This window comes from Silurus aristotelis, assembly GCF_946808225.1.
Source record: "Silurus aristotelis genome assembly, chromosome: 16".
Lineage (NCBI taxonomy): Eukaryota > Metazoa > Chordata > Actinopteri > Siluriformes > Siluridae > Silurus > Silurus aristotelis.
In genome coordinates this window covers 17,668,473-17,692,837 of record NC_139589.1, presented here as the reverse complement: position 1 = coordinate 17,692,837, position 24,365 = coordinate 17,668,473, and the positions used below count along the sequence as shown (strand labels likewise).

At 36.1% G+C, this 24,365-nt stretch overlaps 1 protein-coding gene across 2 annotated transcripts in view; it reads right to left on the bottom strand.

Moving 5' to 3' along the window:
• col27a1a (collagen, type XXVII, alpha 1a) overlaps positions 1-24,365 on the bottom strand; it is a 71,180-nt gene that overhangs the window by 7,233 nt on the left and 39,582 nt on the right. For both annotated transcript variants that reach the window (XM_083563878.1, XM_083563877.1), the window contains exons 18-49: positions 23,649-23,702; positions 23,255-23,308; positions 23,101-23,154; positions 22,940-22,993; positions 22,789-22,833; positions 21,784-21,837; positions 21,652-21,696; positions 20,434-20,487; positions 20,192-20,245; positions 18,389-18,442; positions 18,129-18,182; positions 17,590-17,643; positions 17,039-17,083; positions 16,835-16,879; positions 15,319-15,372; positions 15,080-15,133; positions 13,102-13,155; positions 12,854-12,907; positions 11,625-11,678; positions 10,031-10,138; positions 9,099-9,152; positions 8,344-8,451; positions 5,517-5,570; positions 5,326-5,379; positions 3,302-3,358; positions 3,070-3,123; positions 2,005-2,058; positions 1,774-1,827; positions 1,598-1,651; positions 1,025-1,132; positions 784-891; positions 35-142 (exon numbers count right to left, since the gene is read on the bottom strand). In XM_083563878.1, coding sequence (XP_083420004.1) covers positions 35-142; positions 784-891; positions 1,025-1,132; positions 1,598-1,651; positions 1,774-1,827; positions 2,005-2,058; positions 3,070-3,123; positions 3,302-3,358; positions 5,326-5,379; positions 5,517-5,570; positions 8,344-8,451; positions 9,099-9,152; positions 10,031-10,138; positions 11,625-11,678; positions 12,854-12,907; positions 13,102-13,155; positions 15,080-15,133; positions 15,319-15,372; positions 16,835-16,879; positions 17,039-17,083; positions 17,590-17,643; positions 18,129-18,182; positions 18,389-18,442; positions 20,192-20,245; positions 20,434-20,487; positions 21,652-21,696; positions 21,784-21,837; positions 22,789-22,833; positions 22,940-22,993; positions 23,101-23,154; positions 23,255-23,308; positions 23,649-23,702 — 1,965 coding nt within the window. The remainder of the gene's footprint in view (positions 1-34; positions 143-783; positions 892-1,024; positions 1,133-1,597; positions 1,652-1,773; positions 1,828-2,004; positions 2,059-3,069; positions 3,124-3,301; positions 3,359-5,325; positions 5,380-5,516; positions 5,571-8,343; positions 8,452-9,098; positions 9,153-10,030; positions 10,139-11,624; positions 11,679-12,853; positions 12,908-13,101; positions 13,156-15,079; positions 15,134-15,318; positions 15,373-16,834; positions 16,880-17,038; positions 17,084-17,589; positions 17,644-18,128; positions 18,183-18,388; positions 18,443-20,191; positions 20,246-20,433; positions 20,488-21,651; positions 21,697-21,783; positions 21,838-22,788; positions 22,834-22,939; positions 22,994-23,100; positions 23,155-23,254; positions 23,309-23,648; positions 23,703-24,365) is intronic.

Genomic DNA, 24,365 nt, shown 5'->3' with positions numbered 1-24,365 from the left:
GTGATATGGCCCGAATAACGTGTATGCCACTCACTGTCTGTCCTTTGGGCCCTGGTTCTCCCTGAGCTCCTGGCAGTCCCATTCCACCTTCAAATCCTCGTTTCCCTGAAGGACCAGGTTGACCTGGGAGACCTCGCTCACCCTGCGAATTATTAAATAGGTTAGTGACAGTGACTGTCATTGACAAATATAACCTGAATAAAATCTATTGTTAAATCACTATGGATGGAGGCATGCAACATAATAGCATGTATACTACTGTAGCTATCATACAGATATACTGTATTTCAAATGCCTGAAAAGATTTATCAGATAGCTGAAATGATTTTACTCTTGAATTATTAATGTTAACTGATGATCTGAAGATTATCTGACACTGAACCACCAATTAATGATACCAGCAAAGACAATTAAAGGCAGTAATATGCGAAAAGATAGACACAAGGCTGCATTTTGTTAATATTTCTAATAAAAAATATTTTGATTGTTTTGATACAAAAAACATATAATATAGAAAAATATTATTCAGACTTTAGTCAGATTATTAATTAATTTAAACTATGCAAAATTGTTCCAGTCTTATGAACACTTGTCTCTATTTTGCATCTTAAGGAAACACAAACACACAAAACAAACTTTGAAAATTGCCATTGAATGTCTTTAATGTTAAATAATTGTCTATATTCTGTTTTAATAAATCTGCCTGCACAAATTTGTGAGGTTATTAAATTTGTATATAAGTAAAACAGAATTTTGATCTTTTGGCTTCCATTGTCCTTTTACCTTTGAGCCAAAAGAACCCTGATCTCCTGGTAAACCTGTAACACCCATTTTTCCTTTAGCTCCAAATTTTCCTGGAAACCCAAGCACACCATCATCTCCTTGGTCACCCTGGTGAAAGCGATAAAGTGGAAAGAGTGAGAGAAAGAGGCAGCAGAAAGATATCAAATGTTGTTAAATGTCATGCTTGACTCTAAAATGGTGTAGAAATAGAACTAAAAAAAAAAAAAAGAATGAGGCTTACAGGTATTCCTTTACTTCCATCCTTCCCTGGAATGCCATCCACGCCAGGAATGCCCTCCCGGCCCTCTCGACCAATCACACCCCTAGACCCTGGTAAGCCAACCACACCCTGCACAAGGGGGGACAAAAATATAAGAGACCATGTTATATTATATATAATCTATATATAAATGCTAATTTGTATATAATTATAAAACCTTGCCAGAATACAAACTTTAAGTAAATATATAATTTTCCATACACTTGCAATATAATAAAACAGAATTATTTTAATAAAGTATAAACAGTGCTGTTGTGCTCAAGCATTGAAATCTTCCTAAAAAACTTCCAAACAACCATGGAAAAAACTGAATAAGACAAAATGTCAGTTACAAAATATAATTTTCTTTTGTACAAACGGCAAAAGGGAATTTCTGAGCAGCGACTATATAAATTAGCATCACTGAGAGAAGGATTAAAAAAGGTTGCTGTAAAACTATTTATTTTGCTGTACAAGTTTTCAAAAGATTTTACAGTTTCTGTGTTTGACAAAACCCATAATAAATAACAAAAAAAAGATTTTTGTTGTTCTTACTGGGGATCCTCTACTTCCACGTTCTCCTTGATGACCCTGTTTACCCTTTTGGCCCTTTAGGGAAAAAAGTAAATGAGGTAAAAATCTTGTGCTGGCACCACCCTTACATACTCTGACATTATTTTTTTCAAATATTTACAACATAAATAAATTAAAAAAAATCTATAGCCACATACCTGCTCCCCTTTTGATCCTTTGGGGCCTTGTTGTCCACGAGGACCAGGGTGACCCTAAAATATACAAAAACTGTCAATGTAACTGAAAAAGAGATAGAAAGAGAGTTTGTGTGTGTGTGTTTGTGTGTGTGTGTGTGTGTGTGTGTGTGTGTGTGTGTGTGTGTGTGTGTGTGTGTGTGTGTGTGTGTGTGTGTGTGTGTGTGTTGTGTGTGTGTGTGTGTGTGCTCTCACAGGTAATCCAGGTGTACCAGCTTTCCCTCGAAGACCATCCACCCCTGGCTGACCCTGGGCATCAAAACATCATGAGTGAGTTTACAAGAACATATGAAAATCTTTACACATTTTATTCAATTAAATTTTTATTTGTATAGTGCTTTTAACAATGGACATTGTCTCATAGCAGCTTTACAGAGATAAGAAAAGAATGTATACATTTAGTGCCTATAAGTTCATTCCTTATAAATATAAGTTTATCCCTGATGAGCGAACCATTGGCGACTGTGGCAAGGAGAAACTCCATTAGACGGCATGAAGAAAAAACTTTAAGTGGAGCCAGACTCAAAAGGGAACTCATGCTCACCTGGGTGGCACCAAATGTCCATTTATTACAGTATATTAAATGCATATCCAACATGTAAGAAGTTTAAAATGTGTTTCAACACACAATGTTTTGCCTTTACTTGAACCCGATTTCAAATTCGCAGGGTATTTATAACTAGGTTGCACACAAATGCTAGAATTCGAAAATTCTAGCAGAATTCTTAGAATTTGAAAAAGGATTTCTTGACAAACTCTATAATCAAGTGGCTATACAGTATGGTGTCAGTGGTACTGCAAGTTTATATGTGAAAAGAGTGAAAAATGGGTGTAGTCAGCCAGGTGATCTACAAATGAACCCTGATGTGCAATCTTGAAACATTTCGCTAAACATTTTCATTCTCTAATCGAATTTTTGAAAAGGTGATTGGTATTTAGTAGTAATTATTTCTACTACTACTACTAATAAAAATACTCATTCTAATATGCTATTGATTTTTAAATACCCAGGGATTTGCATTCTAGACCCTTCAGATTAACAGATTAAATGAAAACATGGAGTATTGCGATCAGAGTGAGTTTTTTATGTTTAGTTAGCATTTTTGGAATTGGTACAACACTGTCAGGATAAAAAGTTAGCATTTTTTTGTATTAACTTCAAAAGAGAAAAAGTATTTGCAGTTGAATTTTGCTATGTTTATATGTGTACGTGTGTGTTATGCATGACATTAATAAGGACCAAAGGTCATATTAACTCACTGGGTATCCTGGATCTCCTGACTCCCCTCGGTCACCTCGGTCACCAGTTCGACCCTAGAAAATGTGTAGACACACACACACACACACACACACACACACACACACACACACACACACACACACACACACACACACACACACACAAACAGAAACTGTTTATTAAAGTGTACTGCAACACAATAATCATTAGTCAAAATAAGGAGTGTGTGGGAGACAAAAAAGATTAACTCACTTGAAGTCCAGGGGGACCAGGAGGACCTGGCAATTTTCCATCATCTCCCTGTTCACCCTAAACAACAACAACGTACATTAAATCAGATAAAAGTATGATGCAAAGATGACTTCTTGACATTTTTAGTGGTATAAACAGAGGTATATATACATATATATATATTTTTATATATATATATATATATATATATATATATATATATATATATATATATATATATATATATATATATATATATATATATATATACACAGTGAGGAAAATAAGTATTTGAACACCCTGCTATTTTGCAAGTTCTCCCACTTAGAAATCATGGAGGGGTATGAAATTGTCATCGTAGGTGCATGTCCACTGTGAGAGACATAATCTAAAAAAAAAATCCAGAAATGTATCACAATGTATGATTTTTTTAACTATTTATTTGTATGATACAGCTGCAAATAAGTATTTGAACACCTGAGAAAGTCAATGTTAATATTTGGTACAGTAGCCTTTGTTTGCAATTACAGAGGTCAAACGTTTCCTGTAGTTTTTCACCAGGTTTGCACACACTGCAGGAGGGATTTTGGCCCACTCCTCCACACAGATCTTCTCCAGATCAGTCAGGTTTCTGGCCTGTCGCTGAGAAACACGGAGTTTGAGCTCCCTCCAAAGATTCTCTATTGGGTTTAGGTCTGGAGACTGGCTAGGCCACGCCAGAACCTTGATATGCTTCTTACAGAGCCACTTCTTGGTTATCCTGGCTGTGTGCTTCGAGCCATTGTCATGTTGGAAGACCGAGCCTCGACCCATCTTAAATGCTCTAACTGAGGGAAGAAGGTTGTTCCCCAAATCTCGCAATTCATGGCCCCGGTCATCCTCTCCTTAATACAGTGCAGTTGCCCTGTCCCATGTGCAGAAAAACACCCCCAAAGCATGATGCTACCACCCCCATGCTTCACAGTAGGGATGGTGTTCTTGGGATGGTATTCATCATTCTTCTTCCTCCAAACACGTTTAGTGGAATTATGACCCAAAAGTTCTATTTTGGTCTCATCTGACCACATGACTTTCTCCCATGACTTCTCTGGATCATCCAAATGGTCATTGGCAAACTTAAGACGTGCCTGGACATGTGCTGGTTTAAGCAGTGGAACCTTCCGTGCCATGCATGATTTCAAACCATGACATCTTAGTGTATTACCAACAGTAACCTTGGAAACGGTGGTCCCAGCTCTTTTCAGGTCATTGACCAGCTCCTCCCGTGTAGTTCTGGGCTGATTTCTCACCTTTCTTAGCATCATTGAGACCCCACGAGGTGAGATCTTGCATGGAGCCCCAGTCCGAGGGAGATTGACAGTCATGTTTAGCTTCTTCCATTTTCTAATGATTGCTCCAACAGTGAACCTTTTTTCACCAAGCTGCTTGGCAATTTCCCCGTAGCCCTTTCCAGCCTTGTGGAGGTGTACAATTTTGTCTCTAGTGTCTTTGGACAGCTCTTTGGTCTTGGCCATGTTAGTAGTTGAAGTCTTACTGATTGTATGGGGTGGACAGGTGTCTTTATGCAGCGAACGACCTCAAACAGGTGCATCTAATTTAGGATAATAAATGTAGTGGAGGTGGACATTTTAAAGGCAGACTAACAGGTCTTTAAAGGGTCAGAATTCTAGCTGATAGACAGCTGTTCAAATACTTATTTGCAGCTGTATCATACAAATAAATAGTAAAAAAAAAATCATATATTGTGATTTCTGGATTTTTTCTTTTCAGATTATGTCTCTCACAGTGGACATGCACCTACGATGACAATTTCAGACCCCTCCATGATTTCTAAGTGGGAGAACTTGCAAAATAGCAGGGTGTTCAAATACTTATTTTCCTCACTGTATATATATATATGGATTCTGCATTGAAAATTCCTCATAGTAAAAAAGAGAAGTGTATGGAAATGAACTGAAGACAGATTTCACTATAGTAAAGTAAAAAAAAATAAAAATAAAAATAAAAAAAAAGAATAAAAAATACACAAGCAAATGTGGTTTTACCTTTACACCTTTAGGTCCTGGAGGCCCTATAGGGCCCTGTGGCCCTCGGTGACCCTACAAGGGGAAAAAAATGGAGATAGATAGATTAAACAGACATTTTCCTCGTCTATAATTTCACAATATGCCTCCACTCCTTCTTCATTAAAAGTGCTAGTTAATAAACATCTGTAAGAATCTGCTATCCTTCTCACCTCATACCCAGCTAGACCTGGATCACCCTGTTGTCCCATCCGACCTGGAGCACCCTGAAGAAAAATTTAATACAGTTTGTTTAATGTTCTGAGGAAAAAATACATGATTTCCATAGCGGCTCAGGATTAATTTATTACTACATATGTTTATTTAGTACATATTTTGTAGGTATATTTTTATAAGGAGAGCCCCCTATGTGATTTAGACTGTATGCAGCCACAGTTAAAGTGAAAGTAACATCACATTCAAGAGCACCAAAAATAGACAAATTTTTATTTTTAGTTGATTTTTAAAATTGTAATTCTCATTTCTGTCATGTTAAATCAGGAGCTAAAACAGTGATTAAAGCCAAGCTGCACTTTTCTAAAACATTGAACTTTGAAAGTACTTCACTGAAAACAAAAATGTGCAAAGTGTGCCTACTTCCCAAAAAACATGTGGATGTTACATTACATGTTAAATTACATGTGGATTACTTGGATTGTAAAAAAAAAGTGACCCTTACAGATCATTAACTGTTTAAAAAATTCTTTTGACAATATATTGACAAGACTCTTCTCTTTTCCAGCACCTACCCTCCTAATGGAATGAACTTCTAACATTATTATAAACCTAGTTAACATCATTACAGTCTAGAGTCACTAGTAGTGACTACCCACTCATCGAGAAGTCCTTGGATTAGAAAAAAAAACAAAAAAAACCTTTTCTTTGATTTTGGTTTTATCTAAATTCCCTCCCAATCGAGCTTTAGACCAAAGGTATTCATAGTCTGTGACCAGAACAAAAAGTTATTTATTAAGACAAAGCCCTTTTGCAGGTCAATCTGGATAAAGGTGTCTGCCAGAAGCCATAAATCTAAATGTAAATATAAATCTGCCTGTAAAAGCTTTTACTATTGCTTTTCTTTTTGAAAACCATGGAAGTCTGGAAATTCATTTATATTGCTATCTGGAAGATTCTGCAGCTTGTTCTTGACCTTGCATGCCTGGTTATTAAATGGCGTGTTTAGAGGACATTTATATATATATATATATATATATATATATATATATATATATATATATATACAGTGAGGAAAATAAGTATTTGAACACCCTGCTATTTTGCAAGTTCTCCCACTTAGAAACCATGGAGGGGTCTGAAAATGTCATCGTAGGTGCATGTCCACTGTGAGAGACATAATCTAAAAAAATAAATCCAGAAATCACTATATATGATTTTTAAACTATTTATTTGTATGATACAGCTGCAAATAAGTATTTGAACACCTGTCTATCAGCTAGAATTCTGACCCTCAAAGGCCTGTTAGTCTGCCTTTAAAATGTCCACCTCCACTACATTTATTATCCTAAATTAGATGCACCTGTTTGAGGTTGTTAGCTGCATAAAGACACCTGTCCACCCCATACAATCAGTAAGAATCCAACTACTAACATGGCCAAGACCAAAGAGCTGTCCAAAGACACTAGAGACAAAATTGTACACCTCCACAAGGCTGGAAAGGGCTATGGGGTAATTGCCAAGCAGCTTGGTGAAAAAAGGTCACCTGTTGGAGCAATCATTAGAAAATGGAAGAAGCTAAACATGACTGTCAATCTCCCTCGGACTGGGGCTCCACGCAAGATCTCACCTCGTGGGGTCTCAATGATCCTAAGGAAGGTAAGAAATTAGCCCAAAACTACACGGGAGGAGCTGGTCAATGACCTGAAAAGAGCTGGGACCACAGTTTCCAAGGTTACTGTTGGTAATACACTAAGACGTCATGGTTTGAAATCATGCATGGCAAGGAAGGTTCCCCTGCTTAAACCAGCACATGTACAGGCACGTCTTAAGTTTGCCAATGACCATTTGGATGATCCAGAGGAGTCATGGGAGAAAGTCATGTGGTCAGCTGAGACCAAAATAAAACTTTTGGGTCATAATTCCACTAAACGTGTTTGGAGGAAGAAGAATGATGAGTACCATCCCAAGAACACCATCCCTACTGTGAAGCATGGGGGTGGTAGCATCATGCTTTGGGGGTGTTTTTCTGCACATGGGACAGGGCGACTGTACTGTATTAAGGAGAGGATGACCGGGGCCATGTATTGCGAGATTTTGGGGAACAACCTCCTTCCCTCAGTTAGAGCATTAAAGATGGGTCGAGGCTGGGTCTTCCAACATGACAATGACCCGAAGCACACAGCCAGGATAACCAAGGAGTGGCTTTGTAAGAAGCATATCAAGGTTCTGGTGTGGCCTAGCCAGTCTCCAGACCTAAACCCAATAGAGAATCTTTGGAGGGAGTTCAAACTTCGTGTTTCTCAGCGTCAGGCCAGAAACCTGACTGATCTGGAAAAGATCTGTGTGGAGGAGTGGGCCAAAATCCCCCCTGCAGTGTGTGCAAACCTGGTGAAAAACTACAGGAAACGTTTGACCTCTGTAATTGCAAACAAAGGGTACCGTACCAAATATTAACATTGACTTTCTCAGGTGTTCAAATACTTATTTGCAGCTGTATCATACAAATAAATAGTTAAAAAATCATACATTGCGATTTCTGGATTTTTTTTTTTAGATTATGTCTCTCACAGTGGACATGCACCTACGATGACAATTTCAGACCCCTCCATGATTTCTAAGTGGGAGAACTTGCAAAATAGCAGGGTGTTCAAATACTTATTTTCCTCACTGTATATATATATATATATATATATATATATATATATATATATATATATATATATATATATATATATATATATATATATATATATATATATATATATACAGTGTATATATATATATGTTTTTTTTTGTTTGTTTTTTTGTTGTTTTTTTGCTTACCACAGGTCCAGTAGTTCCTCTTGACCCTTTTGGTCCAATAGCTCCAAACGGTCCAATTTTCCCTGCTGTCCCTGTCTCACCCAGGTGTCCCATGTTGCCCTTTGCCCCCTATTAGGTACAGATACAGTCAAATATAAATACAGTATACAATCTATTACCACTGTAACATTAAATTTCCCCTCATTGAACTAACAGGCCAAAACCTGTTCCCGTTATACCTTAGACCTATTTTGTAATTTTATTTTTTTTTTTTACTTGTGACATAGTTATTGGTAGAGTAATTAGCTTTTGAATCATTACTAACCTAAGTACAAATTAGATTATATTAAATTTACTTAAATTCACTATTTATCATCAATTACACTCAAAACAATAAAGAATAGAAGCCTGATATTTCGAATAAAAAAAAAAAGGCAAAAATGGGACAGCAATTTTCATTTGTCCTGTTGAACTATGACAATTGCAAAGTATAGTTGTTAATGCAAATAACCACACTGTCATTCAACAAGAAAAAAAATGTACATCTTAACTTTTCAAATACTGAAATTAAAAAATATGTTTAGATCTGCAAAATGTCCCTTGCCACTGTAAAGCAGCAAATGTTTGTTGTCATTAATTTTTTAGCACTAGGAAATGAGTTAGAAGTTAGTAAGTAAAATTAAGTAGTTAACAAGTAATTATAAAAAAAAAAAAAACATAAACCCCAACTTAATTTTTTTTTGTCAGAAACAATTAAAAAACTTTTGGTCACTAACCTTGAGTCCAGGTTTCCCTCTCTCACCCATTTTCCCTGGCTTCCCTTCAGGACCCTGAGCACAACATAACCACACAGAAACATATAGTTATTTTAAGATATCAGATAAATCGCACATAAAAATGTATGGTTATCTGCTTCCATGCTTTCTAAAAACATAAAGGTAGCCTCTAGCATTTCCTATTATTAATTTTAAGGGATGAACTGATCCTCTTCTGAGTATTAGAATTTGAACATATGAATTTGAAATATTTTTCCTGATCTAATTTATGAATATATTTAAAGATTTAAGTTTATTAGAATGTACAAAAATAGACAAAAAAGTACAAGAGATAATAATTTGTACCCCGTACTTTTTATTGATTAAATTGATTATTTGAGCGTGTTTAAAAACCTTTAATTCTTTGCAAGCTTTTGTAAACAGGATCTTATATAAAAAGCTAGCATATAAATATCTATCCACCAAGATAAAACCCCTGAAGCCCAAGAAACTATAAAGCAAGCAACAACAAAAAAACAACCCAATGTGCTAATCTATATATCCACTGTCCTTAAACCCATATGCTTTATTGCATTTTTTACATTTGTGTGTACAGTGGTCCCCTGTAACGCTTTAATCCCCGCAAGCCTGTATGGTACCTCAGTGAATTCATTTAGGCATTATGTCACTTTAATACAATAATGAAATATGAAATATGAAATTTGTTAGTAAAAAACATTTAAAATTTTATTCCTAGCGTTCCCGAACATTCATTCCTGCTGCGGATTCCCGCGAATTTTAGTTTAGAATTTTAGAATAATCCGCAACTTGCTGTTAGGTAGGTTTCAAATGAGAACCCGCTGATTTTCTGAACCACGAGTTCCGAACCGCAAAATATCGGGGGTTGACTGTACATGCATAGTAGTGTATGTAATGTGTGTGTATATACTTACTCTTACTCCAGTGAGTCCAGGATCGCCTGGTGACCCCTCTTTGCCTTTGATGCCCGGGTCACCCCTTGCACCAGGTTCACCCTCTGGCCCCATGTCACCTTTTTCACCCTAAAAATTAAATGTGTGAATGCTAATAACATGGACATGGTAGTATCCATAAAACAGTATATGTACTTTTAGAGACTATGCTCAGGAGAAAAGCTTAAAAGCTTTTTATAGCTCTGAATGTTATACTATTATTTGAGCTCTAGATTAAATATATATATATATATATATATATATATATATATATATATATATATATATATATATATATATATATATATCCTCAGTCGGAAAAGGGTGGCTTGCCCACTTCAGGTTGGTGGGGAGTTCCTGCCGCAAGTGGAGGAGTTTAAGTATCTTGGGGTTTTGTTCACGAGTGAGGGAAGGGTGGAACGGGAGATTGACAGACGGATCGGTGCAGCTTCTGCAGTAATGCGGTCGATGTACCGGTCTGTCGTGGTGAAGAAGGAGCTGAGCCGCAAGGCGAAACTTTCGATTTACCGGTCAATCTACGTTCCTACTCTCACCTATGGTCATGAGCTCTGGGTCATGACCGAAAGGACAAGATCCCGGATACAGGCGGCCGAAATGTGCTTCCTCCGCAGGGTGGCTGGGCGATCCCTTAGAGATAGGGTGAGAAGCTTAGTCACTCGGGAGGAGCTCGGAGTAGATCCGCTGCTCCTCCACATCGAGAGGGGTCAGCTGAGGTGGCTCGGGCATCTGTTCCGGATGCCTCCTGGACGCCTTCCTGGGAAGGTGTTCCGGGCGCGTCCCACTGGGAGGAGACCCCGGGGAAGACCTAGGACACGCTGGAGAGACTATGTCTCCCGGCTGGCCTGGGAACGCCTTGGTGTCCCTCCGGAAGAGCTGGAAGAAGTGTCTAGGGAGAGGGAAGTCTGGGCATCTTTGCTTAGACTGCTGCCCCCGCGACCCGGCATCGGATAAGCGGGAGAAGATGGATGGATGGATGGATATATATATATATATATATATATATATATATATATATATATATATATATATATATATATATATATATATATATATACAGGTTCCCTGACTGGGGATCGAACCCGGGCCACAGCGGTGAGAGCGCCGCATCCTAACCACTAGACCACCAGGGAACCAGACCAAGTGACTATCTACACTGTGAATATCAGTTTATGCACCACCAAAAATCCTCTAAAACCTATTTTGGTGATGACTAGCCATCACTGGCCACATATAATTAATGGGCATTTGGTGATACCCTTTTGAGTCTATTTTCCCTCAAGGTTTCATCCTCTACCCTCTCAGGGAAATTTCCCTTGTGACTGTCTTGCTCAGTAGGGCTGTCTTGCCCATTAGGGATAAAATTATAATGGATAAACCTATAAGCACTTAACGTATAGGCACATATAAATGACAATTTTATAACCTATTTATGTTTGGAAAGCTGCTTTGGGACAATTTCATTGTTAAAGTGTTATAAAAATAAAACTGAATAAAACTGAATTTGAATTGAATAAAATAAAATAAATTTTATTTGACTACTATAGGACACTCATACCTTGGCACCATCAGGACAGGCAGGACCATGTTCACCCTCCAAACCTGGTTCTCCCTATGCACACATATTCATACACGGCATTAAATAATTTTACAAAAAAATCTTGCATAACATTCATGCACTGGTGGTGCATCAGGGCCAGCAAGGCCTTCTCTGCATTTAGGCCTTCCGAATGAACACTGTTGCGCTGCAGAATACAGTTCATGCTATTTGAAACTGTTGCTTCAACCAATCAGATTACGAGTTGGTGGTGCCGGTGCGATCTACCAGGCATACAATAACTTCAGCATTTTAACGTCCTTTGATTGGATGGTCAAAAAGCGCACCAGTCAGAGAGCATCTGTAGCAAACTTCATGAACTAAAATATATATTCGTGTGGATTTAAAAGCTGTTCTTTTATTCCACAATGGCTGACAAATGAGAAATCGATTTTGTTACAGATATACTTACAAGGACATTCTCAAGATGGACTTTTAAAGAAAAGCTGTATACCATGAGGATAAGTCAGACAAAACAGTTAAAAACCGTTGTTTTTCAACAACCATTTATACTTTTTGTTTTCTTTCCTGTAAACAAACGATTTGCCCTGATTTCAAATCCCCTGGACAACCATAATCCACAGAATAAATGCACAAAAATATACAGAAAACCACGGGTGGACTGTGCTTTTGTATTTTATGAGATTAATATTGATACTTCTGCTAGACATCATGCATGCAGTGCAGTTATGGCATTAGTGAAAGGAGACTTGTTGAATTTGGTTTCTTGCTTTAGTAATTCCATATATTATCACTGAATGAGATACCTCTCTGTGATGCAGTGCTCTGTAATACTGTTTTTTAGTATTATTGATGGTTTCTATAGCCATGGCATCATAATTAAGGTATTAAGAAGTGGATTGATTCAGGCAAGGCATAACTAAAGGCCTAGGTATGGAATGCACAGCCCACTACCGCATTCATGTATATTTGGGTCTAAAGTGTGAGACCTTTTGTGACAATGGTTGATGATTCAAAACTTGATGATTGCAGATAGATTATTCCACCAGCATCTTATACATGTTTTAATGCAATGCTTTAATGCAATGTATAACACACGCAAAAAATTAACAGATGATATTGTTTAAATGTAATAATAATAAATGTTATAATTTAGTTTAAATTTCCTTTTTCATTTTTTTCTCATACATTTGAACCCTACTGTATGCATGAACAATGGCCAGACGCACCCTGGGTCCAATAAGACCTGGAGCTCCAGCACTCCCTTCAGCTCCCAATGCACCCTAGAGCATGACAAAAAAATGTTATTAGAAATACAAAAACTTACGAACATTTTTATAACATCACAGAATGAACCACATGAAGAACAAACTCAAACTAGAATCTCAACACTTCCAAAATTTCCAAGAATAACATCTTCATTCACTGTCATTAACCACTTGATCTGTTTTTTTTATATAGATAATGAAAAGTCTACCTTCTCTCCTGGTTCACCAGACACTCCCATTTCACCCACTTTTCCTGGTGGACCCTGAGGAAGAGGAACAGTTTCAGTTTCCATATAATATATACAGATTTTATTTTATTTTTTTTACAGATTCCATATATTATATACAACACACACATTGTGTGAATATATATATTCTGGGGTGTCAAAATTTACTCTTCCAGCTATTTTAAAAAAGCACAAAGAAATAGGCAATGTTGAGGACTGTAGAAGCAATGGTTGGAAATGGAAACTTAATGTAGCAGATAAAATGTACATCATGCTTACTTCCCTTCAACAATGGAAGATGTCCAACAGTGCCATCAGCAAAAAAATAGTGGAAACTAGTGGGACCCAGGGTACACACTATCTACTGTCTGGAGATGTCTGGTCAGAAGTTGCCTTCATGGAAGACTTGCGGCCAAAAAGCCATACCTCCAACATGCAAACAAGGCTAACAGACTCAACTATACAGGAAAACATAGCACGTAGGAAACTGGGGTGCATAAAGATGGCAGCAGGTGCTGTGAACTGATAAGTTAAAATAAAAAATATCTGGATATAGCAAAAAACATGTTGCTTGACGAAGGGCTGGATAACGGTACAATAATGAGTGTAGCTGGAGAGCAGTACAATAATGTGCGCAGACAACAGTGAAGCATGGTGGAAGTTTCTTTGCATTTTCGGGGCCGCACTTTTGCACATGGAGCTGAAGATTTGGTCAGGATTAATGGTGTCTGCAATGCTAAGAAATACAAGCAGTAACTTATCCCTCATGCAATACCTTTAAGGGAGGTGTCTGATTGGTTCTAAATGTACCCTGTTGAAAGACAACAACCCAAAACATACAGCAAATGGCATTAAGAATTCTATCCTCAGCACAGAAAAGAACAAGGAAGTAATAGTTTTGGCCCCTACAGAGACCTGACAATAACATCATTAAGTCTTTCTGTGATTACAATGCATTCGGAAAGTATTCAGACCCCCTTCACTTTTTTCAATTGTGTTATGTTGCAGCCTGATACCACAATTATTAAAATATAATTTTAACCTCCATAATTCTCAAATAACAGAAGTGTTGCACAACCAGGACTCTTCCAAGAGCTGGCCAACCTGAGCAAGTGAGAGTGACCAAGTTGGTCACTCTGACTGAGCTCCGGAGGTACTGCAGGGAGATGGGACAAAGTTCCAGAAGGAGAACCATTACAGCTGGCCAATAATCTGGGCTCTATGGCAGAGTGTCTAGACGGAAGCCTCTCCTCAGGAAGCCTATTTGGAGTTTGCCAACAAGCACCTGAAGGACTTTCAGACTGTGTGGAACAAGATTCTCTGGTCTGATGAAACCAAGATATAATAAAACTGGATATAATACTTTCCTAATGCACTGTACATGACACAGTCTGTCACGGATAGACCAGGCTTCAGGAACCGGGAGTAAAACAAAGTAAAAAAAAAAAAAAAGTTGTTTATTGCTCCTGGATAAACCAACACAAAAGAAAACAAAACTGCAGGAAATGACAAACTAAACTGAATCAAGCTTCACCCGAAGCGTATGGGGAACACAGGCAGTAGTCCAGATGATCTATGGCCATAAACTGTAGATCGGACGGTGAGTAAAGAGGAAGAAGGGCCTTATAAAGGGGACAGGTAAATGGAGGACAGGTGTAGATGATTAGTAGGAGGGAGCGGCTGCGAGAGAGTGTGAGCATTAGAGGAAGGTGTGACTGGTGGCTCTCTGACAACAGACTATGGCAACAGAAGATCTGTGGTTCGTTCTTCAGGATGTTTGGAACAACCTATTTGCCAAGTTTCTTCTAAAACTGCATGCAAGTGTACCTAGAAGAACTGGTGCTGTTTTGCAGGCAAAGAGTGGTCATATCAAATATTGATTTGATTTGGATTTCTCTTCTGTTCATTTAATTTCAATTAATTGATACAAACATGTGTTGAACATGTAATGGAGATTTACCTTTGGTCCAATGTTTCCAAGAGGCCCTATTGTTCCTGGTATTCCTGAAGGTCCCTTAGTAAAAATGAAATATTTGATCAGGAAATAGTTTTATACACACACACATGCAGACATACATACCAACAAATATCAATCTGTGAGGGGTAGAATTGTCTTTATTAACATATAAAACACTAAACTTAAATGCATGGATGCAGAAATAACTTTTACTGCGTTAATGTAGATTTGATTTCACTCACTGGTTCTCCTGCAATCCCTTTTTCACCAGGAGCTCCAGAAGGCCCTTGGATTCCCTGTGGAGAAATATAACATATTAATGTTAAAATAATATTATTAAAATAATAGCCAGGCATGTGGCAATAATCAGTTCTAAAATATATTACCATATTCCAAACATACAAAATTGTTAACCTGGACGTCATGTGCTTGTGTTTCGATTTCTGTTTTGTTCCATTTTCTGCCTCCACCTAGTCACTGGTTTGTTTTTTTTCTGGTTGAGCTCACCTGTTTCTTGTTTTACTGTAAACAGTTCACATAAACCATGCTGGGTTTTTTTTTTTTTTTTTGCCTAATTACAAAGTTTACTGTGCATTCATGATGATAATCCCAGCATGTTTTTATATTTTCCAAGTTCCTCGTATTCCTCTGTGTTCTGGTTTTGATCCCACGCAATGAGTTTTGCATTTGACCCAATAAAATTAAGAGAGTTTCCACACTTGTCTTGTATTTTGCACCTACATCTTTTTCTTATTTTCCGTTTAATTATTTTTAATTTGAAAGCACATACAAAGAAAATCTGATAACGATGGGGTATTTATGTCATCAGACAAAAGTTCTAACAGGGTTGAAAAACATGGCAAAGCTCACAGAGAAAAATACTTTCTTAGTGATGTGCTACAATATGTAAATATATTGTATTAATATAATAAAATAAAAAAAAAACAAGTATCATAATATAATATATTATTGACACATGCTTACCTCCACCATGTGCACATTTAAGATTTATCAGGTATTTGGTTAAAGTGTTTAATGAATCATCAATCACATTCAGATGTGTTATGTGAACATCCTATTCCAGAAGTCTGTCTTTCTGTTGTAATAATGTCCTTTTGGAGGACTTTCCACTAGATTTTGGAGCATGGTTGTTTGGATTTGCCAAGCTACCACAAAAGCATTAATGAGTTTCAGCAGTGATATTAAGTGAGAAGGCCTGAAATAAAGACTGTTTCAATTCACCCAAAAGGTGTTCAGTAGTATTAAGGTCAGGGCTCTGTGAAAGCTATTGTACTAATGGCAAACCATGCCTTAATTGACTTTGTTCACAGGTATATTATTCTTAGAGAACAATGAGAATTTAGTTCCTGTAAAAAGAAATCCTAATGCTACAGTATAAAATACATTCTAGATAATTGTATACCCACATACATTTGGGCATATACTATATAATCTAAATGATAACAGATGGAAACTCTAAAGAGTTAATGGCTTTTACCATTATAATAGCTTTTAATGTTTTTTTTGCTTATCATTCTGGTATTGAACATTTTATACTTTTGAACTTTAATAGAACTTTCATATAGTGTCTAAAGAAAATATTGTTTAATATATATAACCATAACTGATAATATATATATATAATTATATTTTTAAATATATATAACTATAACTGATAAACTATAACAATTCTTTTCGCTGTTACTATCTACTGAAATAACGCTAGCTGTTATTTAATAAATAGTATGAAACACATACCGGGAATCCTTTTGGCCCTGTCTCTCCTGGCTCACCAATCTTCCCCTGCAAAGATTTTACAATATTCATAAATTTACACATTATGCAGTTGCATCTTAAAAAAGAATGAACAACACAGTGGCATTCTAAAGAGGTAAAAATAATAGACATTTTTAATGATTACAGATAAAGTGATTGCAAAAATTCACACTGTAAAGCTTTTACCTGCTCTCCAGGAAATCCAACTTTTCCAGGTGGACCAATAGGACCCTATTGCAGAGCAGAACAGGACAGGAAGAAAAAGATAAAGTTAGGGGGAAAAAGGTAAAGAGAGGAGAGTCTGAAAATAACTTCTCCATTTAAATAATTATATAATTTGTTGTGTACACTGTTCTCTTTCCAAGTTTTATTTCAACTTTTATACATCATGACATTTCTTCCTTTTATACACACAGTTTTGTAAACCCTGAAAATCCATGTTAGATTAAATCCATTGCAAAATGAAAAGTAAATAATTGGGTCAGTTAGTTCTTGTGTCAATAATAAACATTCTTAAGTGTTTTCATCATTTAACCCATCTTTTTAAACAAGCAATGTTGTTTAGAATGTGAGTAGCTATAATCTGTACATATACATAGTGACCCAGAAGCATTTAAATATTTTGCTAAAAACATGTGAACATGATTTATTCAAAAAACAAATCATATTACTATTATTATGTGCTATTGGTATGCCAGATCACTTTAGTATGGACTTAGACCTTTTTGAGAATTTACCTTTTGGCCCTCAGTACCAGCCTCGCCAATCTGACCATCTGGACCACGTGGACCCTAAACATACACACACACACACACACACACACAAACACACACACACACACACACACACACACACACACACACACACACATACACACACACACTTAATGAAGAAGTGTAAAAATTCTCAGCTATTGCAGTCCTGAGGCAATCCATGAAATAAAATCCCCATTAATCATTATATGGTACCAGCTACATCTTAGGGGCCTGTTCATGATTATCCTTTATACTGTATCTCATCTCGTACCTTTCGATCATCCTTATTTAAAGAAAGAAGCATGCACACTATTTTTTAAATCAATTCCAGATTATTTGCTCATTTAACAATGTTGCATGTGATAACTGTAGATTCTCTCTCTCTCTCTCTCTCTCTCTCTCTCTCTCTCTCTCTCTCTCTCTCTTTCGCTCTCTCTCTCTCTCTCTCTCTCTCTCTCTCTCTATGTGTGTGTGTGTAAAGTAGTATGCTCTTCACACAGAGGGCCATGGATCTATCTTACCCGTCTTCCTTTAGGCCCTCGAGTGCCAGCAGGGCCTTGTGAACCCGGAGCGCCCTAAGTAACAGAGAGATATAGGTTTATTTGGCTCACAGTCGCACACTCATACACAGTTCTATAAAATGTGATGTTGAAAAAACAGAACCAATATTATGAATTGTGATTAGTTAACAAATTCTGGAGATATAAATTAAAATCATATTGCATCTAAATAAAACATACATAACTGTAATTCATATCATCATATGATAAATAAGACTTACTGGTGAACCTGGGGGTCCAGGAGGTCCAGCCTCTCCAGGAGTTCCTTGATGTCCCTGAGGCAGACAGCATACACATATTTAATTTCATCCTATAATAATCCTTTAGGTGCAAACACACTAAACGACTACACTATGTTACTAAAAAGAACATAACAGAACACTGGAGAAAATGAAGGAACATACACTTGGTAGGCATCTTGCTTGTTATATACATCGTATTTCTGTTCACTCAGTAATATTGATCCTTCTGCCTGCTCCCACAGTTATTTGGTTTGTATCGACCTACAATATTTTCTAATTTTACTTAGTTGGTTTAATTTCCTCCCTGAAAAATTGTAATCGTAGCAGAAAACTGTTTTCTTACATGCATCTTTAGGTGTTTGAGCACCGTGGCATAACAATCCTATTCACATTGTTCTTGTTTTGTGCTGCAAGAAACAAAATGCCCACTTCCAAAACCTTTTTCTAGGGTCCCAATGAAAAAACATTTCTAATCAGGAATATCATGGAGAAAAACACTTGTGGAAATTATACATATTTTTAAAAAAAAGATATAATATAATATATAATATAAAGTATATAGTGTTCATTCTTTAAAGGCAAATTAAGCATTCCCTAAGTATAATGTGCGGATGGCATATTAAACTATTAGAGCCAGCCAAAATCAAATAAATAATAATGAGAAAATGGTCTAAATTAAGTTCCAGTATTTCACTGCATGGTGTAAAGCCAAGTATCATTTTATGCCTATAATAAGGTCTTTTAACATTTTATACCACACATTTTTCAGTTTATCAAAATAACACTCCAATAGCACCAATGCAAGCTTTGGTACGTTGTAAAAATCTACCAAAAAAGTATTATTCATCTTGTAAAAATGTACAGTAATAAAAATTTGATAGATGTATTTCATGTATTCAATATGCATATATGCAATCTAAATCTATAAATAATGCCCATATTACAGATCCAAACTAGTTCCTACAGATGCATACATTTCCTTATTTCTACAAAATTATATATCTTATAATTGTGACTTCCACCTCATATATACTTTAGTGTATGTCAGCAAGTGTCTGCTGGTAATTATGTTGTGAAAGGTTAGAAGGTGGAACAATCATTGTATAATTCATTGTATAGTGGTTGTAAGTAAATTTAGGTGGCAGCAAGAATGTCTCTATAATGACAGGTATATTTGGGTTTTCAAATAATTAAGAAAATACAAAGCTGTTATGAGATTCAGGTGGATCTGTGGCAGGTCTGAACCGCACTGCAATAATTGGTCATTTACCCCAATTGGTTAAATTTTCAAAAACAATATTTTGTCAGTGTTCTGGCAGATATATTTTGCTTGTTGCATCATCAGAATTGGATGACCACACACAGTTCGATGGGAATAGTAGTTGTGAACAGTGGGAAAACTAGGGAGTACTAACTGTTGAAATGTTTTATGTAGCTCAACAACCCCCCCCCCCCCCCAAAAAAAAATAATAATAGTACTGTATATTATTTAACTAGAAAGAAGATATCTCCATTGCTGAATTGGAGCTGTCTGTTTGTGTTTCAATTGATTCAGCTTATAAATCAGTTACTTCTGTGATGGATTTAATCTGTCTGGCCATGAGATAAAAGCAGTGAAATATGCCACATGTAAAATCAACTCTTCTAATTATTGCTTAAATGAACATACATACATACACACCAATAATTCCCAAAGTTACTGAAATTCGCAACCTTTACATACAGGATCTGCATGTGCAGTATGTATCCTAATGTATTTGTTAGCTTTTAATAGAAACTTACAGTAGATCCTTTTTCACCTGGTGGTCCTGGTAATCCTGTCAGTCCACGATCACCCTGGAAAAACAGACACACACACATTTTGCTGATGTTTTTGTCTTTGGAAATTGTCAATTAACTGTCAGTTTACAAGAATTAAATAGACTACAGGTATATGTTTTACATTTATAAAGTACTTCATTTTTTAATTATACATTAGTATAAGTTTACGCCTCTACGATTAAATCACCTTTGAAATGTCTCACCTTTTCTCCTGCCAGTCCAGGTTCACCCACAGGGCCCACAAAGCCAACCAAACCCTACACACACACACACACACACACACACACACACACACACACACACACACACACACACACACACACACACAAATTCACACACAATAAAAGTTTAAATGTTAAAGCAGTGAAAATGTGCAAAATGGAATCAGATAACACACATTTTATTTTATATTTTTAGGCAGATCCTGTAATGGGCTTATAATTTACTATTTTCAGACTAAGTGCATGAATTAAATTATTTCCACAGACAGCATTTTTTAAACTTGTACTTTAATTCTGCTTGTATTAAAACAGCACTGGAAATCTAATAAGACAAATTGATAAATAAAAACTAATAAATTTAGTATACTAATAAATCTAGTAGAAAAACTGCCAGAACGAATTTCAATGAATTGCAGAGCAGTGCACAGAGCTAATGTGGAATAAAGTAGAATAAAGTGAAAGGCAAGATTTACCCTTTACTTTAATTAAGAGGCCTTGCCCAAACCTATTCAAGCATGACAACAGACCCATGCACAAACAAGAGCACAAAGTGCACAGAGCCCTGACCTCAGTTCCACTACACACCTTCGGGATGAATAGAAACCTGCACACAAAGCCTTTTTTTCTTTTTTTTACTGATTCATGTAATTGTATTGAAGGTAGGCTAGGTTTATCTACAATAAATTCATTTTCTATTCAGCTCTACCACCACACCTGTTGCCAGTTACTTGCACAAAGCTACATATTCATTTTATATGTGTAAGGTCAAACTTAGATTCCAGAGTCTTCTGCTGCCTGCAATTCCAATGTGACCACCTAAATAACATAATTTTTGAGCTTGTCATGATTATGAGATGATTGCCATAGGCCTGAATATGCTTTTTATGATAGCACTTTTTACGATTTAGTGATTATTATCCTTACATTTGCCAAGACAGACTGACTGCATTCACTTGACCTTGATTCGGATTTTATTTGGATTCAATTATCAGAAAATGCTTTACACCCAAACATCATGTAATGTGTCCACATTGATCAATTTAAGCAGATGGTCATTAATGTAGTTATCAGGTTATTAAGTATTGCTACTGAAAAAATTCATACATCACACAATTTTTTGCCATTATGCCATTATGCTATATCATGGTAGACCACTGCCTCTATAATGTGCAGGTGTCTGGGTAAACATATTACACTCACTCTTTCTCCCATTGGACCCGCCTTCCCTGTGTCTCCTTGTTCCCCCTGAAAAAGTCAAAAATTCAGTTGTGTATTTGTGTGTCTTTTTCCATATCTATTTCTGTGTCTGTGTGTGCAGACTTAAACTCTAACCTTAACTCCTTCAGGACCGAACTTGCCAGGAAAACCTTTTTTGCCCATGATACCCTAATAAGAAAAAGTTAATAATTAAGTGAGGAAAAAAAATAATGAAAATATTATATATATTATAAAAATTTTAAAGTAAAAGTAAAGTAAAACTCTTAACTATAATTTACATTTGCTGAAAAAATTTAACTGTTGCTTGATTGTGCAAAATTTATTATGTAAACATGAAAATGTGGAATAAATTATATTTTTAGTAATTGTGCACAAAATCTGCTACAGCGGCTTTACAGATGAGTAATTATACTAACTGTGAAAAGGCTCAGGACAGATAAGTGTGATGGCTAGCGTTCATGTACAAAAAAAGAAAAGAATATAGGAAAATATATTTTAAACACATTAAATTTTTTGGCTCACAATTTGGAACTCAGTCACTACATTACCAAACCCCGCAGCTACTCTTGCAGCAACCTCTTATTCAGCATTCACACTACACAATAAACCTATAATAATGCATGGCAGCACACAGTATAAAAATAAATATATATTGTTTTGCAATATGTCAAAATAAGTCAAAAACAGTACATTATAAAGAACTTAAGATGGATTTGGGGATCGGTTACACTTCAGTAGAGATCAATCCAGGTGAATGATCATGTACTTTTTACTGCCAGTGAAATGCCCACAATAAGATCCCAAATAAAATATATAACAATCAATAAATTAACAAAAACAAAAAAAACATATTTAACCTTATTTCCCGAGTAAACATTTAGTTGTTAATTTATTGATTACTCTAACAGTAGAGTTAGAGTAATCAATAAATGAACAACTAAATGTTTACTCGGGAAATAAGGTTAAATATGGGTTTTTTTCCAGGACCAATCAACCTAATAAGCTGTTATAGTTCAAAAATATATACAAAAAATGTCAATGTGAACTGTCACAGCTACCCACACACAACTATTAATTGGTCCTTATTTTAATCAGAACGTTTCAAAATAGGATGCTTACCTCCAGTCCTGTTGGTCCAGGTAGTCCAACTGGTCCCTCATCTCCCTTGTAATAAAATACAAAAAATTATAGTTACATTTATACATTTAAGTAAGTGGGACACTAAATCCAATTATATCCTTCTCCCACACATATACACACATTCACACACCTCTTTTCCTGCAGCTCCTCGAGGTCCTGGCAACCCCCGTACTCCAGGTGCACCCTATGTGTCAAACAAATACACAAGAGAAGAGATTCAGTGGCCTGTCTAACATTTAAATCGGCATAGCTATTACTACACCACACACATATATACTCAGTAACACTAACCTTTGGCCCCTCAGGTCCGTTTTGTCCAGGGGGTCCGATGTCACCAGGGAAACCCTAAAAAATTATATTAATTTTCTTCAAGAATTTTTCAGAATGATGTAAAAATATTACATCAAAATGACTAAATAAGCATTATTTTTATATGAAATTTTACCTCAGGACCTGGTGGGCCAGGGACCCCAACTGGCCCTCTCTCTCCTTGTCTACCCTAGGAGAAGCACATGATAAAATGTTCAAGCATTCTTGACAAAACATGTGGGTGAAAAAACGTTCAAAGAAAGATAATTCACTAGCATTAAAAGATATTTCACTTAAAATTATTTTGATCCGTAACAAAATTATTGTTTCTTTCGCTGACTGTTTGTTAAATCAACTTATTAGCAGGTATCAAGATGTGAGCAACATAAATCAATAAACTCAACAAAGGTACTTTCTTAAAAAAGCCGGTATTCTCAATAGGACAATAAGTAGAGAAAATAAAAGGTAGCCAATCGCACAAGATTTGCTGTAGTGATTGCCACTATAAGATAAATAAGTTAAATACTTACTTGGAGTCCAGGTTTACCACAAGGACCTGGCAACCCTGGCACACCCTGAATACCCTAAAACAAAACACATGAAGCAAAATTAAAGGTCACCTCTGTACACACATGAAACTGTGAAAAAGTGCAATATTAATTCTGCTGTGTAGTATACTTGCATAAGTATTCCACCTTCTTAAACCTTTTTACATTTGGTAGTATTACAAACTAGAACTAAAAAAGGATTTCATTGAGATTTTTACCATATGACTAACATTTAAAACTAATAAAATGTTCAATGAATAAGTAGAACAATTTAAGTGTCTGTCATATAACTATGAATTTTGGAGCTGGTGAGTGTGTTTAAATCCTTATTCAAAGTAATGTATAAATAATGTGTGAAATAATTCCTATGGGCAGCCTACAGGACATTAAACATTTACGCAAAACCCTTTTTTAAAGTTTTCATCAATTTCTTGGTCAGATGAATACAGACTAAATACAGATAATACTGACTATTTCTAGTTAACTACATCATAATATTATTACATTAAGTTAGCTAGCACTGTCTAGTTATTTGGGTTTGTGGTAAACAAAGCATGGGACTATGCAGTATACTGGATTATTTATTATTTTCTTTTTCTTTCAGAATTTTGTCTAAAACCTCCAGTTGGCTTGAGCTAGCTTAAAGATGTGCCAATAATTGAAAAATCTGAAAAAAAAGGAAAAATCTTTGACAGTAGG